The 17,507-nt window shown below is 54.6% G+C and overlaps 7 protein-coding genes across 7 annotated transcripts; 4 read left to right on the top strand and 3 right to left on the bottom strand.

Moving 5' to 3' along the window:
• Window positions 1–752: 752 nt before the first annotated feature.
• V1518DRAFT_437068 (ketopantoate reductase PanE/ApbA C terminal-domain-containing protein) lies at window positions 753–3,301 on the top strand (the record flags this gene model as incomplete). The annotated part of the gene is made up of 3 exons (XM_066906313.1): window positions 753–783; window positions 838–999; window positions 1,059–3,301. The coding sequence occupies 3 exons, from the start codon at window positions 753–755 to the stop codon at window positions 3,299–3,301; spliced, it is 2,436 nt and encodes an 811-aa protein (XP_066761609.1).
• Window positions 3,302–3,845: 544 nt separating this feature from the next.
• On the bottom strand, window positions 3,846–7,388 carry V1518DRAFT_412860 (uncharacterized protein). Its single transcript, XM_066903190.1, has 6 exons — window positions 6,181–7,388; window positions 5,924–6,134; window positions 5,118–5,877; window positions 4,407–5,069; window positions 4,307–4,348; window positions 3,846–4,241 (listed from the first exon to the last, which is right to left on the bottom strand). Exons 1-6 carry the CDS (start codon window positions 7,349–7,351, stop codon window positions 4,164–4,166), a joined length of 2,925 nt encoding a protein of 974 aa, XP_066761610.1. The 5' UTR covers window positions 7,352–7,388; the 3' UTR covers window positions 3,846–4,163.
• Window positions 7,389–7,541: 153 nt separating this feature from the next.
• Window positions 7,542–10,297, top strand: V1518DRAFT_425967 (SNF2 family N-terminal domain-containing protein; the record flags this gene model as incomplete). The annotated part of the gene is made up of 6 exons (XM_066905953.1): window positions 7,542–7,647; window positions 7,700–8,308; window positions 8,355–9,353; window positions 9,403–9,577; window positions 9,626–9,852; window positions 9,903–10,297. 6 exons carry the CDS (start codon window positions 7,542–7,544, stop codon window positions 10,295–10,297), a joined length of 2,511 nt encoding a protein of 836 aa, XP_066761611.1.
• Window positions 10,298–10,518: 221 nt separating this feature from the next.
• Window positions 10,519–12,324, top strand: V1518DRAFT_371266 (Metallo-dependent phosphatase-like protein; the record flags this gene model as incomplete). Its single annotated transcript, XM_066901350.1, has 2 exons — window positions 10,519–12,087; window positions 12,178–12,324. 2 exons carry the CDS (start codon window positions 10,519–10,521, stop codon window positions 12,322–12,324), a joined length of 1,716 nt encoding a protein of 571 aa, XP_066761612.1.
• On the bottom strand, window positions 12,301–14,171 carry V1518DRAFT_412870 (kinase-like domain-containing protein). Its single transcript, XM_066903191.1, has 3 exons — window positions 13,864–14,171; window positions 13,685–13,781; window positions 12,301–13,626 (listed from the first exon to the last, which is right to left on the bottom strand). Exons 1-3 carry the CDS (start codon window positions 14,104–14,106, stop codon window positions 12,698–12,700), a joined length of 1,269 nt encoding a protein of 422 aa, XP_066761613.1. The 5' UTR covers window positions 14,107–14,171; the 3' UTR covers window positions 12,301–12,697.
• A 136-nt stretch (window positions 14,172–14,307) lies between these two features.
• V1518DRAFT_412871 (DNA-directed RNA polymerase) lies at window positions 14,308–14,962 on the top strand. The gene is made up of 2 exons (XM_066903192.1): window positions 14,308–14,489; window positions 14,543–14,962. The coding sequence occupies exons 1-2, from the start codon at window positions 14,437–14,439 to the stop codon at window positions 14,847–14,849; spliced, it is 360 nt and encodes a 119-aa protein (XP_066761614.1). The 5' UTR covers window positions 14,308–14,436; the 3' UTR covers window positions 14,850–14,962.
• On the bottom strand, window positions 14,952–17,484 carry V1518DRAFT_404250 (condensin complex subunit 2/barren; the record flags this gene model as incomplete). Its single annotated transcript, XM_066901881.1, has 2 exons — window positions 14,952–17,090; window positions 17,140–17,484. 2 exons carry the CDS (start codon window positions 17,482–17,484, stop codon window positions 14,952–14,954), a joined length of 2,484 nt encoding a protein of 827 aa, XP_066761615.1.
• Between the last annotated feature and the right edge of the window lie 23 nt (window positions 17,485–17,507).

Consider the following 17,507-nt stretch of genomic DNA (forward strand, 5'->3'; position numbering starts at 1 on the left):
GCGCGCGGCCCGTCCCCTTTGGGCGTAGTGCAGTGAAACCCTATCCTGCCATGGCACAGATGTGGCGCAAGTGCGGCAGCGCGCGGCTCTTCTGGAAGGGCGGCGGCGCAAGGGGCGCAGAAGCGGCCGGGAGCCGACGCGTGAGCGTGTCGCCAAAGGGCGCAAACTCAAAGCCTGCCCGGGCGGGCCGGCGTGCTGCGCGAAGCGGTGAGGAAGACGGCGGAGTGCACTCTTCCTCCTCCGCAACTTCTTCTTCACCACCCTCACCACTCTCTTCACTAGCCTCCTAGCGGCCCCCCGCGCCTCCGGCCCATCGCCCCGCCGCTGCCCTCGTCGCTGCCGTGTCTGGTCCGCTGCCTGCACCAGCACCCGCACCCTTGGCATCGCTCTCCCTCTCTCCCTGCCCGGCCGCACCGTGTCTCGCGCAGTCTCGCGCAGCCCATTTGCCCGCTTCACGCGTCCCCGCGCGTCGCGATCGCCACTCTTCTCGCCGGTTCCACGCTCTTCTCGTCCTCCTCCGCACCCGTCAGGTGTGTATGTTCCCCTCGCCGCCACCCTCTGCCCTCCAGGCCGCATTGTCCTGTTCGCGTGTCTGCGGCTCTCTTTCCTGCGCCCCGCCACGCGTCCCTGCTGACTTCACCCGTACCACCAGCCCGCTCGTTCCTGTCCCTCTTTTCCGCCGCTGAGGCCCATGTCGAACGTCGCTGTCACTGTCCCCCGCTCGTAATCACTCGCTTGCTTCTTCACCCGCCATGGCCGACACCCGCCTGAGCGTTCTCTCTGGTGCGCATTCTCTACTGATTTTTCTTCCCTGTACCACTCCTCTGACTCAAACAGTCGGCAGCAGCCCTGTCTCCGCCTTTGTCGCCTGGCGCCTCTCTACCTCCAGCGCCGCTGACGTCTCTCTCGTCTGGAAGTCGCAGTACGACATTGTTGTAAACTACGGCATCTCCTTTAAGTCCGACCAGCTCGGCGCAGAGCGCTACCGCGCTCACAACGGTACCTTCCTTCCCCCTTTGCCCCCTTCATTCCCCAACAGCCCCTAACTGGTTCTCTAGTCTTCCGCACAGTCGATGACGCTGCAATCCCTAGCGGCTACGACTATATTGTCCTCTGCGTCAAACCCCTCCCCGACGTCTACGACCTTGCATCCGTCATCGCCCCGGTAGTAACCCCCGGTCACACCTGCATCGTCGTCAACACCACTGCCGGCATTGGCATCGAGTCCTACCTCGAAGCCGCATTTCCCTCTAACGTCGTCCTCTCTCTCGTCGCCGACACCTCCATCCTCCAGACCGCTGCCGCCGATTTTGAGCAGATCGGCTCTGACGCCCGCTTCTACATTGGCCCCAACCCCGTTGGGCCCCGACCCGCCGACCCCTCCCTCGTGGAAGACATGACTGCCTCCTTCGCCCTCACGCTCGAAGCCGGCGGCGTTAAGTGCACGGTCTCCAAGAATATCCGCCAGCAACAGTGGGAAAAGTGCATCGCCCCAATCGCTCTCCACCCCCTCTCTGTCCTCCTCGACGAGCCCAATCTCGCCACTCTGGTCCAAGTTCCCCATGTCCGCTCCACCGTCGCCAACCTCGTCGCAGAGCTGATCACTATCGCATCCTCCCAGAAGTGCGTCTTCCCCGATCCGCGCGCCTTTGCTCACGCCGTCCTCGACGACTTTGCCGCCGCTGCCGCTGGCCAGAAGCCTTCAATGATGTACCAGGACTACCAAGCCCGCCGGCCAATGGAGATCGAAGTCCTCCTCGCTAACCCTCTCCACCTCTCTGAACTTGCATCTCTTCGTACTCCGACCCTTGAACTCTTGTACATACTCCTTTCCCGCCTCAACAAGATCAACCAATCCCAGCCGCCGACTGCACCCCCCCCTCCCGCCCCGCCCTCCCGCTCGGCCTCCGTCGCCCCCGGCCAGGTCCGCCGTCTCACTACCGCAAACGGCATCAACGACCTCCGCAAGCCTCCCAACGGCGTCAACGGCTACGCCTCCCGCAGACCTGTATCCCGCCGCGGTTCTTACGACAACACAGTCGATGACCTTGGGCCTGCCCTCGCCTACGTAAACGGCGGCGGACGAACCTCTGCGGCGACCAGCGGCAGCAACTCCCCCAACGGCCGTCCCGAGCTCGCCGATCCCTCTATGCCGTCCCTGCATGATCTCAGCATTCGCGAGCAGGAGTTCGACCTCCGGCGCCGCGAGCTCGAGCTCCGCGAGCGTGAGCTCGCCATTCAGCAGCAGCATATCCGCGGCAGCCGTCTGCCCCCACCGCATATGCCACGCGCACAAACTTATAGTGGATCTAGCTCAATGAGCGAAGCAGGGAACCACGGAGAGGACTACTTCACCCCCGCCCCGAGTCACCCGGAAGATGTCGACATGATGTTGGTTACTTCCCGGCGCAACCGGCGAACCACCAGCAGCATGCCTCGCAAGTCTCCTGAGTCCGGCGGCGGCTTTGCTGGTCTCACGCGCTTCCTGCGTCCGTCATCGTCATCGCGCAAGGTCAGTATGTCCGACGGCGCTGGTGGGTTCGACTACAATGACGCATTTATGGACTCCCAGCTTGCATACACATCGGATCGCTACAACGAAGTCGACTCCCGCGCGCTTGCCGACCAGTCCCGCACAAACTCCATGTCCTCCAACGTGCAGAGACCATCCTACGTGCCACCGCAGGGCTCATACAATGCCCTCCCACAGCGTGGTGTGCCGCTCGGTGCGCCGCCACAACAGCATTCCACCAGATTCCGGTACGCGCCGAACATACGGGCGGTCCCGCCGCAGATGGATCCGCAACTGTCGCCGCAGATGCAAGTTCGCATGCTCCGCAGCATGGTTGCAGCTGGACCGGGACCAATGGATGCCTTGCTGTCCGCTGTTGGCACGCAGAGCAGCCCGTCTCAGCAGCGCAAGTCGCAACTGCCCCCGTCTCTGCCTGCGTCGGGCGCTCCCCCTCCTCCACCACCGCAAATGCAGCAGTACCAGCAGCCCCAATATGCGCCGCCGCCGCCGCCGCCGCCACCGCAACAAATCTACCAGCAGCAACCAAATTACCCCGTCGTCCCCGCCAGCGCGACCCCAGTTCCACCCGGCCGGGGCGTCGCGCCCAACGTCGACGCACAGCTTTATGCCGCCGCTGCGCTCGTCAATAAGGATCATCGCCTTAACAAGAACTCCGTGCACCGCAAGCCAAGTCTAACCGGCAGCGCCAGTGCCAGCGCCAGCGCGAGCACCTCGAACGGCAACGGCAGTGGGAACAGCAGTTCCGCGAGCAGTCTGGAGCAAAAGTAAAAAGTAACAGGCGGCATGTGACGATTCATAATATAGGCTTCCACGGCGACGACATGTTTTTACTGCATAGAACCACATATAGTTTTTATTTTATAATCTCTCTTACCAAAGACGCTGCGGAATAAGGTCTTAGGTTTTTTGTGTTTGGGCTGCTTAGAGAACTCGCGCTTGTTCATTCTTTTTCTATTGTCGCGGCGTGGCACATATTTTTAATGTGTCTATTAACGTGCCATTGTCTGCGTTTGTCACATGTTAGATTTGTCTTTTACTTGTGTTTTTCTGTTTCTTCTTTTGCCATCACCCATCGTTTGCATTCCTTTTTATAAGAGCTGGATATTATTGTATGTAAGTTTTTCCCCTTCCACCACATCCTCACATTCTCCTCTACATCACCACCACCACAACAGCAACAAGCGCGACGACGAGAGGCAGAAGGAAAGAAAAAAAAGTGTTTTTGTGTTTGTTCATTTTTGTGTGCTATTAAACTAAATTAAATCACTCGATCCGGCTTTTGTGTTCCTTGTTTGTTTTATTACATGTATTTATTTGACAGAGACAGAGAGAGAAGAGTTGTTAGTGGCAGCGAGGCAGCGCTTTGTTAATATCATATTCTTAATCTACGTATATATCTCAAGATCGAGAGGAAGTATATGTTCGACTATGGAATATATAGGGGCAGAGGAAAGCCCAGGAAAGACAAGAGGCAAGTTGAAAAGCGAACGCTAAGCGGATAACGCAGGCAAAGATCGCCAATAACAGAGAGTCAACGCAGGAAGAGTACATCGCGAATTAGTGGGTAGAGATATCTAGAAAATAGAGATGATGTAGTATAGCATAATAGCACGAAATGTGAGTAGTCGTGCTAGACGATATTGACGATAGTCTGCGGAGGAGGCGGCGTACGTACACGGTCCCCGACTTCCGCGGTAATGGACCGAGCCTGGTATACAAATATTAGCTCCCCAGCAACTCATCATCACATGCATAGAAACCACTATCACAAACCCGTGTCAATTTAGGTGCTATTTGATTCTCAGCGGTATTAACCTATACATGTTAGCAAGTAACCCATCTCCTGGAACATTGCGAGAGAAACAGCACGAACTCGTCGTTTAGTAGCCGCCGAGCCACGCTTGGCTGCTGCTTTTACGGCGGTTGATTTCGGCGCAGCATGCGGCTTTGCCGTGCGTACCCGCGCGCCCTTCTTTGGTCGGGGGATGGACGCTACCGGTGAGGTGTGGATTGGTCGTGGCGGCCCGGCTTTCGGTGATGTGAGTCGCTGCGGAGGCTCAAGTAGTTCCAGAGATGTCGAGGTGACGACAGCATTAATAGGGCCACTGAAAGCCCGCCCATCATCTGCAAAAACGCTCGAGATCACACTCGGCACCGTGGTATTCAGCGTCTGATCATCCGTATCAAACAACTCCGTGCCCTGCGCTGATAACATGTCCTTCACGAACTCGTTATCGTTTACAGCGGTTGGACTCGAGACCAAAGACCTGAACGGTTCCTGCATCTGATGCACGGGTGTGTGTACCGCTGCGGCTGCGGTGGGGATTGCTTTTGGGAGGAACAGGATCTCCGGCATAGTCATCACCGGTCGGCATTCTTCGAGCTCTTTAATTTTTGCGGCCATGGATATGATTTCGGAGTGGAGATGGTCGATTTCGGTGCATTTTTGTTGGAGTTGCGATGCAGTCTGATTCGCTGCCATTTGCACGGCGCGTAAGGATTCCTCGTCTCTTGCCCTGAGCTCCCGTTCGGCCTCCTGTTCTCAGATTAACAAAGCCAAGATCAACATGATAGGGAAACATACCATATCTTGGACGTGCCTCTGCATTTCGTCATCAAGAGCACGCTGAAGTTCGATGATTTGCTTGTCATACTTACTCTTCAACGAATGCACCGCATTCTTCTTGTCGAGGTCGTACGACATTGCAAGCTCCTTTGCGCGTAACTCGTGCTGTGCGCATTGCGCCTCGAACTGCTTCAACGCGCTTGCCTGGATCTCGGATTCCAATTTCTCCTTCTCGCCGAACTTTCGAGTAACGTCCTGTAGTTTGAATTCAAGTTCTGCGGCCAAGGACTTGCTTGTCTCGATCTCGGATTCAAGACGGATCTTGTCGCGCGACAGCTCTTCGATAGTGTGCGTCACGTTACTGCATTGCTGCGTAAGAACATCTGCGACGCTTCGATCCACCATGGTCTCCATCTTCGCCGCTAACTCTTGAATCTTCGCGTCCGCGTCGTCGAGTTTTGTGTTCTTGCTAGAAATCACCAGCTCCTTCTCGCCCAGCATCGTGCTTAACTGCACGACTTCGGCTTGTAAATGGTCGTTGTCCGCCTTGAACTTAGATAGTTGAGCCATAACCTCTGCGACTTCGCTTTTGAACATGGTCTGCACGGCTTCAAGCGCGTTGCCGAGAAATTGGCGAGTGTGAGAGACTGAGGTAGCAACGTCGTCAAGAATAGAGCCGCGAGTTGCTATTCTATCTCGAATGTCGGTGGATATAGCGACGACATTATCTACAGCGGATTTGTGCCGTTCGGCGTTCTCATTGATCGCCGCATTAACCCTGGCCAATTAGTACACATCCAGCTAGTAGATGACAGACAACTTACTTATTCAAGTGATTATAAACGGCCAAAACTTTCTCCTCTATCAATTTCAAGAGTGTCGTGCTCTCGCCGGCGTATGTTGTCGCGAAAGACTCGTTGACAGATGACAGATGCTGAATCTGCTCCTCTAACGCCATTACTTTGTTCCGCTCCTCCAACAGCAGGCCGGACTTTTCGTCGAACTTGGATTGCAGTAATTTGTATGCCATCACGCCTGATCGGTTAATACCAGCTGAAAAGTCAAAGCATAGTGAACTCACGGTTGTTGATTTCCTTGTCGATATCGCTCAGTTGTCCGGAAAACCGCTCATTCGAACTGAATCCACGCTGCATATTGTTGTGCACTAAGCTCACATCCCCACGCAGCTCCAGGATTCCAAGCTTAACAACTTCGATCTTTGCGCAACAATCGTCCATGCCACTCCGTAGCAGACCGCGGTTGGCATCAACTTCAGACATCGTGTCCTTCAGTTTTCGGCATCGCTCTTTCAACTGCGACAGTGAAGTTTTTGTCGATTTCAGTTCTTGGCGTGTTGACGTAAGAGTATCGTTGGAGAAGGCGAGTTCGCGCTCAAGCTTGGATTTCTCATGCTGTAGGATATTCAGCGCGTTGAGAATCGGATCCATCGATTGACCAACGACAACTGGCGGAGTTTCTTGCCTTAAAGCCGGTCCCGCAGTTGGCGCAGTAACCGCGGGAGTTAAATTCACGGGAAGCGCAAGTAATGGCGATCCTGTAGAAAGCGCCTGAAACTGATTCATGTTCGTCGGAAATTTGAGCATGTTCAGCATCGGCTTGATGTCCACATCTGGCTTGATCTTAGTGATGGGCGGTGTCGAAGGCGTGGTATCTTCCACTAGTGTCGTTTCCTCGAACGAGTTCCGAGAGTGTCTGCTTGTATTCGTGCGCTTTGAAGCCGGGGTGTCATCTTGAGCGACGGTGCACTCTTGAATGCTCCTGCTGTGCTTGCGGTATCGATCGTTCTGCCGTCTCGACGTTGGCCTCTGCACCGAATCACCAGAATCAAACGAAAAGACGTTGAAATCAGCAAACGCTGAACCCGCACTTAGATCGGAAAACGGCGCAATTGATGCTGTCGTTGGCGATGCGATGGGCGTTCTGAGAGTACCCCCTGATCCGCCAAGTAGAGTTCCAGGATCACCATCCGTGACCTTATTTTCGGCCGACAGTAGACTTGCACCTGGGTCGACAGAAGACTTTCCAAAACACTGCGATGGACGGCGTTGATCAGCGCGATCGAGCGGTGTCGATGTTGTTGTCGTTGCGGGTGTCGCAGGCGACGGAACTGCGGGCCGTGCTGGTGCTGGTCTTGCGCTGCTTTTAGACATCATGCGGAACAAATCCAACGGAGGCGCCGATCCGTCTGGCGGCGGCGGACGTTCGAAGAACGGCGAGATTTCGGATGCCATGGGCCGAAGCAAACGCGCTACGCGAGGAGACTCGCGTAGAGACGTGAAAGAGGAAAACAAACGCGAACGCGAACTGTTGTCACGTGGGTGCGCTGCCACGACAACGATAGTAAACAACCCAGCTGATCTTCCATGCTTCGTCTCACTAGGCCTCCACAGCAGCGTCCACGGCCACCCCCGAATCGACAATATGGAGTCTTCTCAGAAGAAGAGCACTGCTCCGGTTTTTGGCCAGCCGTCGTCGTTGCGGAACCCACTCGCCTCCACTGGCTTGCGTAAGCCGCCACCCGCCTCTGGTATATGCTCCTGTGAAGACACGATCTGGGTCACACTGCTAACTCGGAGCAGGACCGTACCGTCCAATGTCGAACCTCAGCACCCATAAATCATCTACTATGCCATCTGGATCACTTGCCCATCTACTTGAGCCCATGTCGCCGACGTCGATGAAGTCTCAGCGCGCACTGCAACCGGTCCCGGCAGCTCGACTACCTCTAAACCTTAGCAAGCCATTCGTTGACCTTCCTGATTTATCCAGCGACGACGAAGGAGTGACTATTCTGGGTGAACGAAAGGTAGTCAACAAAGATATCAATAAGAAGGCGGATCTAATGCACCAATCCGAAGCGGAGCAAAAGCAAGCGCGTCAAGACCGCAAGAATCGACTCATAATGCTGGCGAACCGCAGGGCGGGCGGTATATCGACGAGCGGCCAAGTGAGCAATGTTGAGCAGGTCACGCAAGTTAACGTACAGTCAAAGGCTGAACAGCCGATGCAGAGGAGCATCGACAACAAGTTCAAGCATGATCCGACTACGTCTTTCGCTAGAATGTTGACGTCCCTGCAAGACGAAACTAAGTCAAACTCTCGCATCGGTCACCCAAACATGCCGAAAGCAATTCCAGTACCATTTGTCAAATCAGATTATTCAGCTTTCGAGAAATTTGTGCCGGAAGGTGAGCATCAATGACGCAAATCCACAGATCATGCTAATGACGATAGACTATCGATACATGGCTAGTGGCGATATGACCAATTCATTGAAGGACATTTTGGACGGTCCTAGATTAGAGATTGAAGCCAGCGAGATCACAGAGGACGCGAAGCACCTAGAAGGGCTTAAGGTAAGTCTACTGAATCACCAAGTGGAAGGTCTTAAGTTTCTTCTCTCTCGCGAGGACAAGTCCGTCAAGCAAAAGGGAGGCTTGCTCTGCGACGACATGGGCCTTGGAAAGACCGTGCAGTCTATCGCTCTTATACTTTCGCACCCGTTGGATAAGGAGATTCACAAATCTGTCAATGCTTGCAAGAGCACTTTGGTTGTTGCACCGCTGGCGCTTGTACACCAATGGGCACAGGAAATTAAGTCTAAGGCACCGAGTTTATCAGTTGTCGTGCACCACGGACCGCAGCGTGCAAAGTCCAGTCTCGAACTGAAGAAATATGATGTGGTGATCACGACATACCAGATCATTGTTTCAGAGCACCAGACCAGCGGGACACTGTTCAAGCTCGACTGGTGGCGTATTATTCTCGACGAGGCGCATACCATCAAGAACAAGTCGTCGCGATCGGCCGTTGGTTGCTGCGCTTTGCACGGTCTCCACAGATGGGCTCTCACCGGGACACCGTTGCAGAACAACATTGACGAGCTGCACTCACTATTCCGTTTTCTTGAGATCCAACCGCTGTCTAATCCCACGTTCTGGAAGGAAAAGATCAGCGGCCCAGCAGCTCAGGGACGCGGCAAGCTGGCCATGAAACGACTACAAGTCGTGCTCGCGCAGGTGCTGCTTCGACGCACGAAGGATGTGTTAGCGTCTAGTGGCTTACAGATGCCGAAGCGCAATATTCATCGAACTACAATCACTCTCTCCGAGCCGGAGCGAATGTTCTACGATTCTCTGGAGACGCAGATGGCAGCGAAGATGCAGGATATGCTTGGCGAGGGAGGTCAGAAGTATCTCGGCGTTCTACTGCTCCTGCTACGTCTGCGACAAGGTGAGTTAGTCCACTTTGTGGAATATTGAACTGGACTAACGAAATACAGCATGCAATCATACCGCGATGGTAACGGCCAAGTCGACGTCCGATCCTGATGCGGTTTCGCTCCCTGAGCCCGCCAAGAAGTCACAAGATGTCGGCAGTGATGAGATTGACAGCTTGGTCGACATGCTAGGACAGATGGCCGTGAATGTGAGGAAGTGCGACGTCTGCCAGATCGAGTGAGTTCCTCATTCTCTAGACCAACAAGCGTAACTGACATGATACAGACTCACGAAGGACCAAGCACGCAACGGCGAGCAGTATTGCGAGATATGCAAGACGCAATTTGTGCGACAGGGGTTGAAGCCTGACATCGCGAGTTCCAAAATTAGCAAGATGCTGGAGATTCTGAAGGCGGAGCCGGATCGCAAGACGATCGTGTTTAGTCAGTTCACCACGATGCTGGATCTGATTCAGCCGTTCCTGCGCCAGCAAGGCATCACCTTTGCGAGATGTGAGTTGCTCCGCTTATGAGAGTTGGTGATCGACGCTAATGGTGTATAGATGATGGATCGATGAAGCCACAGCAGCGGGTCGAGGCTCTTGAGAAACTCACAAATGAGAAGGAGGTGACTGTACTGCTGTGCTCCTTAAAGTGCGGGGCGCTAGGCCTGAACTTGACGTGTGCCTCGCGCGTAGTGCTCGTGGACCCGTGGTGGAATCCGATGGTATCCGAGCAAGCCATCGACCGAGTGCATCGGATCGGTCAGACGCGAGACGTGGACGTGTACGAGATCACGGCGGACCAGACGGTGGAGGAGCGCATTCTCACGTTGCAGGAGCAGAAGCGCGAGCTGGCGCGTGGTGTGTTGGATGCGGGTGCGGGCAAGCTGAGCATGAGCCGACTGACGCGGGAAGAGATCCTGTTTTTGTTTAGGCGGCAGAGCGAGGCGGAGTAGAAGTATGTTGTTTGCAGGAGAATAGAGTTTGCGGGGTCGAGACGACAGGTGGCGCGTGCGCAACTTTAATGCGATGAGGCGTCGAATTGGGAGCTATGAATTCCGGTGCCGCCGCTGTGCGACTTTCTGCTCCACGTGTTTACACACACTCCCACAAGAGCACAGCATCTGCACACTCCGCTGAAGTTCTTACAAGTCGTAACACCGCCACTTTTCTCGTCATGACGCGGCCAGACCCCGACGCCTCCCCGCGTATTCCCGATCTGCGCATTGTGCACTTTAACGACGTCTACCACATCGCCCCTCAGCTCCCCGACGCGCCCTTCCCGGGCGGCGCCGCGCGATTCGTCACCCTCGTGAACGAGTACCGCTCCGGTGAGGCCTACGATGATGCACCAGATCTGCTCACTGTGTTCTCCGGTGACTGTCTGAGCCCCTCGCTAGAGTCCACCATCACACGTGGCGAGCACATGATTCCGATTCTAGGCGCGGACCATATCGGCGTCGACGTCGCCGTGTATGGCAACCACGAGTTTGATTTTGGGGCGGACCATCTCGCTGCGTTACGACCGCAGTTTGATTTTCCTTGGACTATCGCGAACTTGCTGATCAACGACAAACCCGTCGCCGGCGCGGAAGAATACGTGATCCGCGATGTCGACGGCGTACGCGTCGGCTTCATCGGCTTGGTTGAATCAGAGTGGCTCGACACTATCAACGTCCTCCCAACAGGACTCGTCTACAGACCGTTTATCGACGTCGCAAATGAGCTAGCACCACGCCTACGCACCGAACACGCCTGCGACCTTGTCGTCGCGATTACACACATGCGCGAGCCCAACGATCTCAAACTCGCGTCATCAGTCCCGCCAGGCACGCTTGATTTGGTTCTCGGCGGACACGACCATTTTTACTCTCACAAGATCGCAGGAGGGGTGGACGTGCTGTGTTCCGGGACCGATTTCCGGAACTTGTCGTACATCGAAGGCTTCAGAACCGAGCACCTTGGCGCACGCGCGACATGGGAGTGGAAAATTACGCGCCGCGATTTGACGCGCGATATACCCGAAGATGCGCGTACGCGGGAGCTTGTGGATTCGATTTCCGGTGAACTAAATAAGCAACTTGATAAAGTCATTGGATATAGCGACGTACCGCTTGATGCACGTTTCGAGACTGTGCGATCGGCGGAGAGCAACTTGGGAAACTTTGTTGCTGATATAATCCGCGTCTGGTATGACGCCGATATCGCACTTGTCGCCGGCGGCACGCTGCGGTCAGATACGCTCTACAACGCCGGACCTATTCGCATGAAAGATATCGTGCTCACATTCCCGTTTGAAGATCCATGCGTCGTGATCTCAATTACAGGCAAAGAACTCCTCGCAGCGCTCGAGAACAGCGTGTCGAAGCTTCCCGCGTTGGAAGGGCGCTTTCTGCAAGTCTCTGGTCTCAAGTACTCATACTCGCTCAAGACCCACCCGCGCATCCGAACAGTCACCGTTGATGACAAACCGCTTGATCTCTTGAAAACATACACATGTGCGACACGGGGATACATGTTGCACGGCAAGGACGGGTTCACATCGCTACACGTACCGCCGGAGAAGCAAGTCGTGGATGAAGAGCAAGGAATGCTGCTAATGCAGATGCTGCGCACATGGTTCTTGTCCCGCCGGCTGCTGGTCAAGTGGAAAGACTCTGCCGCTGAACACTCAGAGCATGTCAACAATACCACTTTGACGGAGAAACACGGCGCAAGACATCTCATTACTCGGCTCAAATCAGTAGTCTACGAACACGGAACAAATGGCAAGATCGACGACATAGGGCACGGTCTGCATCGCCACAACAGCCGCCACCATCACCTGACCTCCGAGCAGCTCAAGGAGATGGATCTCGCAATTGAGCGAAAAGTGCTCGACACCTGGACTTCAACCAACCCGCTCAAGCTGCACGGCCTGGACGAAGACGAGCGCGGCGGCATCTCTCCCGGCGTGGAAGGACGGATTACTCGGATAGATTAACAATGGGCAACACAACACAGAGGATACAAGTTATACCCGGCGCAATTTTACACAGGATATAGTTATAACAATAGGCTTATGGCGGAGTAGCTAGTGCTTTAATATAAATTCGCGTCACATTGTGTAGCAAAAACCCAAATACGAAACATCAAAACATCTCGATTTTGACCTGTACCCACTAACTTTTGCTCCGGGAACTGCTGTAGAGCTACTATGGCTGTGAAGCAAATAGCCTGCACATTACAACTCGACACGCTGAAGAAAGACACAATCACACTATGCACCAAGCAAATGAAACACAACTACCACAACGACGCAAAAGATGCATGATGAGCGCCTGGAATACTAGTTTACAAAGAACCTGCCGCCACACTTAAATATGTGCGTTTCGCCGTTCGGCCATGTATGCAGACTTCCACGACCAGTACTCGGACAGACGTTTATGCGCGTACGTCTTGTAGTCGAAGTCGATCGTGGATATGACGGCCTGGATGGTGGCCCAGATACCCCAGTAGAACCCCGGCATGCCCCACCACGCCTGGATTTCCTGCATGAGGCCATCGACTTCCTCGTCAGTCACTGTCTCGTTTGTTGACTGTGTGCTGTAGGACTTGACGCCTTGCAGATACCTCCGGCCCCAATCGTGCATGACCGATCCGCCGACTTGTGGAATCCGCCCGATATCACAATCGAAACCCTGCCACTCCATGAAATGATTCGCAAGATCGAATGCCCGCGGCGTGGGAAGCGAGTACTCATAGTCTATGAACGTGATGTCTGGCGTCCGCTGAGAGTACACAGGTGCGCCCGGCTTCCAGTCCGTCGGTACGATGACGTTGCCGCTCAGTAAGTCACAATGCGCAACCACTGTCGGTCCGCCCTTGTGTTGAATCTCTTGCTGCACCCAGTCAACCTCGCGCGCAAGCAGCGCCTTTGTCTCGCATTGTTTCCCGGTTTCTGTGGGGAGGTTGCCGATCCACTTGCGGCAGAGATGCCAAATATCGTCCACTACACTAGTCGTGGCGTCCTTAGTAGGGGATGCAGGAGCAAAGTTCTTCGTACGCGGCACGGCCGCGGTAGAAAGCTCGTCGAGCATGAGCGTCTTGATATCTCGCGCGTCAAGAACCGTGTGCCAACGCGCAAGCATGCGTGCTATGGCTGCCGCGAGAGCGGGGTCGCTCAATTCTGTGTATGACGCCGCACGCCCGGGGATAAAACCATACACAAGTCCGTTAGCAAAGCGTGCATATAGTGGCGGCGCGAGACCATGGGAGTAGAGGTGAATCTGAGTACAGAATTCGCCTATATAACAGTTAGTGGAAGGTCCAAAGCCATGCCAAGATGTGGTGTGAGGACATACGATTACGGTCAATGATGAAGTCGGTGCCGCGCCCGTATGCGCGGACAAGAACGATGGTCTCATGAGGAGTACCAGCGCAATAGGTACACTGAAGAAGCTATTTCACAGCAAGCCTGGATGTCAGCTCCCGCATCGCATGCATGTGGCAACCACGAGCCACTGCATAGGGCTGTACTCACGCAGTTCGTAATGCCGCCACTTAGCGGCTTGACATCGACCCTCGTAGCATCCCAGTGCGGGAACGCCTCGCATACGAGCTGGCGGGTGGCCTGTTCGCGCGCGCGGGAGTCTTGAAGAGGGACGACGAGGGAGACGAAAGGCGGACCGGTCATGAGGGCTGCGGAGGTGCGTGAGAGGCGGTGAGGGTTGGCGAGCTGATGAGACTGCGGGAGGCAGTCAAGCACGGGAGAGGCCACGAGCATAGGGCCGGGGTATATGGGTATGATAGAGGAGAGTCGTGAAGTGTGGAGTGCAGGAGTGTGGGGAGGAGCGATAAAGAGAGATAAACGGCACGAGACCTTTTCGGCGGCCTCGACTTCTGCGCCGCGTGAGCCGCAGCACGTGAAAGTCAGTTATGAGCCACAATTTTAGTCACAAATCACATTCAGATTCACCACCGATCACCCCCCTCCCGCACAAACAGCAGAACCACTACGCTAACATCAAATTTACCAGCTGTTCACCACCCGCCACTCCACAATCGCTGCCAACGACCTGATTATCGGCGCCTCCGATCGCGCGCACACGCCGCCATGAATCAGCCCGACAGGTTCGAGTTGTTTCTTCTCCCAGACGGCGTCAAGAAGTGCGCCCACCATCAGTCTTAACCACACAACTTAACGTCACTAACATCTTCAGGCTCAACATCACACCAGACGCCCGTGTCGCCAACGCTATCAACATCAAGTTTGAGCGCGAGGACCACACTCTCGGCAACCTTCTCCAGGCAACGCTGCTGCAGGATCCCCGTGTCATCTTCTGCGCGTACAAAGTCGAGCACCCTCTCTTTGCCAACTTTATCCTCCGTTTGCAGGTTGAGGAAGGTCACACACCGAAGGATATCCTCAAAGAGACGATCATGACGCTCCTCGTCCAGCTCGACGCACTCAAGAAGGAGTTTACAAAGGAATGGGAGCTTCGGCGTATGGCCGATGAGCCGTTCTAGTGGTGTATCATAAATCTGTATTTATTTTAATGTACAATAGTTCACAATATCACGTCGTTATCGGACTGCAAGTAGCTTGCATACGGTGTGAATCAACGTGGTCTACTCATACTCCTCAATCACGGCAGTTGGATCCCTCCGGATCGCGAGATCCTTCAAGTTCGCGCTGCTTTCGATCTCAAGCCCCTTCTCGTTCGCAAGGTGCAGCAAACAGATAAAGCAAAAACTCGTTGAGATATCCGACATAGCTTTGGCCGAGTACATCTGCCGCAGCCCACTGACGACCTGTGAGAACTTCTGTACCTCCTCTGATGGCGCGGCTGCTGGTGGGGCCGGTGTCGGCACCTTCGCTCCTGTCTGTTCGTAGTGCAGTGTCGTCCACAAATTGTCTTTTAACTTCTTGACGTCCACCTTCTTTGCCACACGCGCGTAGTTGACGTACTCCGGCTTGAATCGCCGGCTACTGCTGTTCACAACTAGCTGACTTCCAAACTCAAACTCGTCCTGTGCCTCCTCCTTCTCCATCATCGCTGTAAGATTGCCGATCATTACATCTGCAACAGGAGGATCTGCTGCTGCGTTGATCGTCATTGATACGTCGCCATCATTGGACACAGCATGACCTAGACTCTCAACGGAATCGAAAAACGCATTATCACTGTGGTCGTCATCGTCATCGTAGGCACCGCTTGGCGCTGTGTTGCCATCTTGGAAGAAGTTCGCGTCGTAAGTCGCAGGCCGCTCCTCCATGGGGAAATCGATGTAGGGTTCATCCGTAATGTCGTCCGCGTACTCATCTTCAAGATCCACAGGTCGGGTGCCGCTTTGGAATCTCTCAACCCGCACCGCTTTCCCAGACTTATGTGCCGTCGCCAGAAGATGTAGACGAACCTTCGGCTTCAAGAATAACCGCAGCAGCTTCTCAGAACTGTAGTTGATATCATCCGGCAGCAAATTCCGCGTCGTCGAGCGCCACTGCGACTTTGGCAGCTGCAGATTCGAGCCATGCTCAAATAGAACCTCCTCATCAACCTTGCCGTCGTCGTCCAAAAAGTTGACCACAAGTTCTTGTTTCTTCTTAGCAGCTGGCCGTGGCTGCGCCGCTTTCTTCGCATACGATTGCTGCTTAAGCTTCTCAATGCGCCAGTTCTGTGAGCCGCCTGTCCAGTTCTTCTTGATATTGGCGTCAAAATACGCAAATATATCGGCATCCTCGCCGGTCTGCTTGCCTTGGTGATTGACGAATTGTAGGACATACGAATTGGCTTTCGTAGTTTCTTCGTCGTCGTCGTCGGCGTCATCTTCATTGTGATCGCGACCACCGGATATATAGCCATCGTTGTACGACTGGAAAGCAGTGCCGGACGTTCGAATACCAGATAACCACTCTTCTCCACCGACACCAAACGCGTCACCACCAGTAGCGGCCTGGTCAAAGTCATCGTCCTGAGGGTAGTAGTCGCCGCCAAAGTCAACATCATTATCCCGCTCCGCACAAAAGAATGACTCGTTGAGATCTTCAGCGTTGGCAAAGTTTTGCAAGAACGGCATATCCTCGGGGACGGCATCGGGATCAGCGGGAAATTCAAAGTTGCGGAGGGATGGAGACAGGAACTTGTCGTCGAAAGTGTCAAGGATGTCAGCGAAATAACGGTCGCGCAGAGCGTTGAGATCGAGTTCTCTGATGGGACCGGATGCAGAATCTTCTTCGTCCTCGGGGGCCGTGACTGCAGACTCCTGACTTGTGTCAAACACAACACGACCGGACGAGTCGATACCGAGGTGGTTGAGAAGTAAACCCTTGGCGCCGCCTTCGTCGAAGTCGGCGGTGGCCTTCTTGAATAACGGATCAACAGAGAACTCGAGATCAAGTTTCTTCTGCTGCACTGCAGAGAAATCCTTGGCGAGAGTCGCATCCAAGTGCACGCGGCGCTTTGACTTCTTCTGGCGCGCACTGTCGGCGCCATCAGCCTCGTCCTCATTGTCGTCGTCGCCTCCTTCGTCGTCATCGATCTGGTTAACGCTGGTCTTGGATTTCTTTGAACTATTCTCAGCCAAGCCGCTGAGCAGCTTGCCGGTCTCGGTAGCAATTGAGTCAATACGTGAAGTGTAGATCTTGACGCAGCCATCGAGCGTGCAGGAAGCTTTGAGGAAGTTGATGCTGTCGCCTTCCTTGAGGAGCGACATGTCATGGAAGTAGTCGATGAGAGCAAAGTTCCAGCTATTTGCGGCGTTGATTTTCTACACATCATAAGCATAAGCGCGCACGATACCAACAAACGTGCCATACGTTATCTGTCGCAAGCTTCATCCACTCCTCAAAATTAGACAATATGGGCACTCGCGGTGTCGCGCTCTCAGAATCAAATTCGGACATGGAATCAGACGTGGCGACGAGACTTCGATTCATCTCTTCAATCGCGGTTCGTCGTGAGTCACGTCGTGCCTGCTTTTCGGATACGTCGTCGTTGGCTTGCATCGATATGCGCGTGGCGGAGGAGGCGACGGTGGATGACACGACAGAGCTGCGTTTAGTGGAGGGCAGCACATGGCGGCCGCGTTTAGCGGCGCCGGCGAAGCTGGGTGCAGACTGTAGGGCACGGCCGCGTGTTGGTGCCATGGACTGGCGGGGCATTTCGCAAGTGTGTGTGCTCGTGG

Source organism: Limtongia smithiae (genome assembly GCF_038497785.1).
Source record: "Limtongia smithiae strain NRRL Y-17922 unplaced genomic scaffold V1518scaffold_2, whole genome shotgun sequence".
NCBI classification, from domain to species: Eukaryota; Fungi; Ascomycota; class Lipomycetes; order Lipomycetales; family Lipomycetaceae; genus Limtongia; species Limtongia smithiae.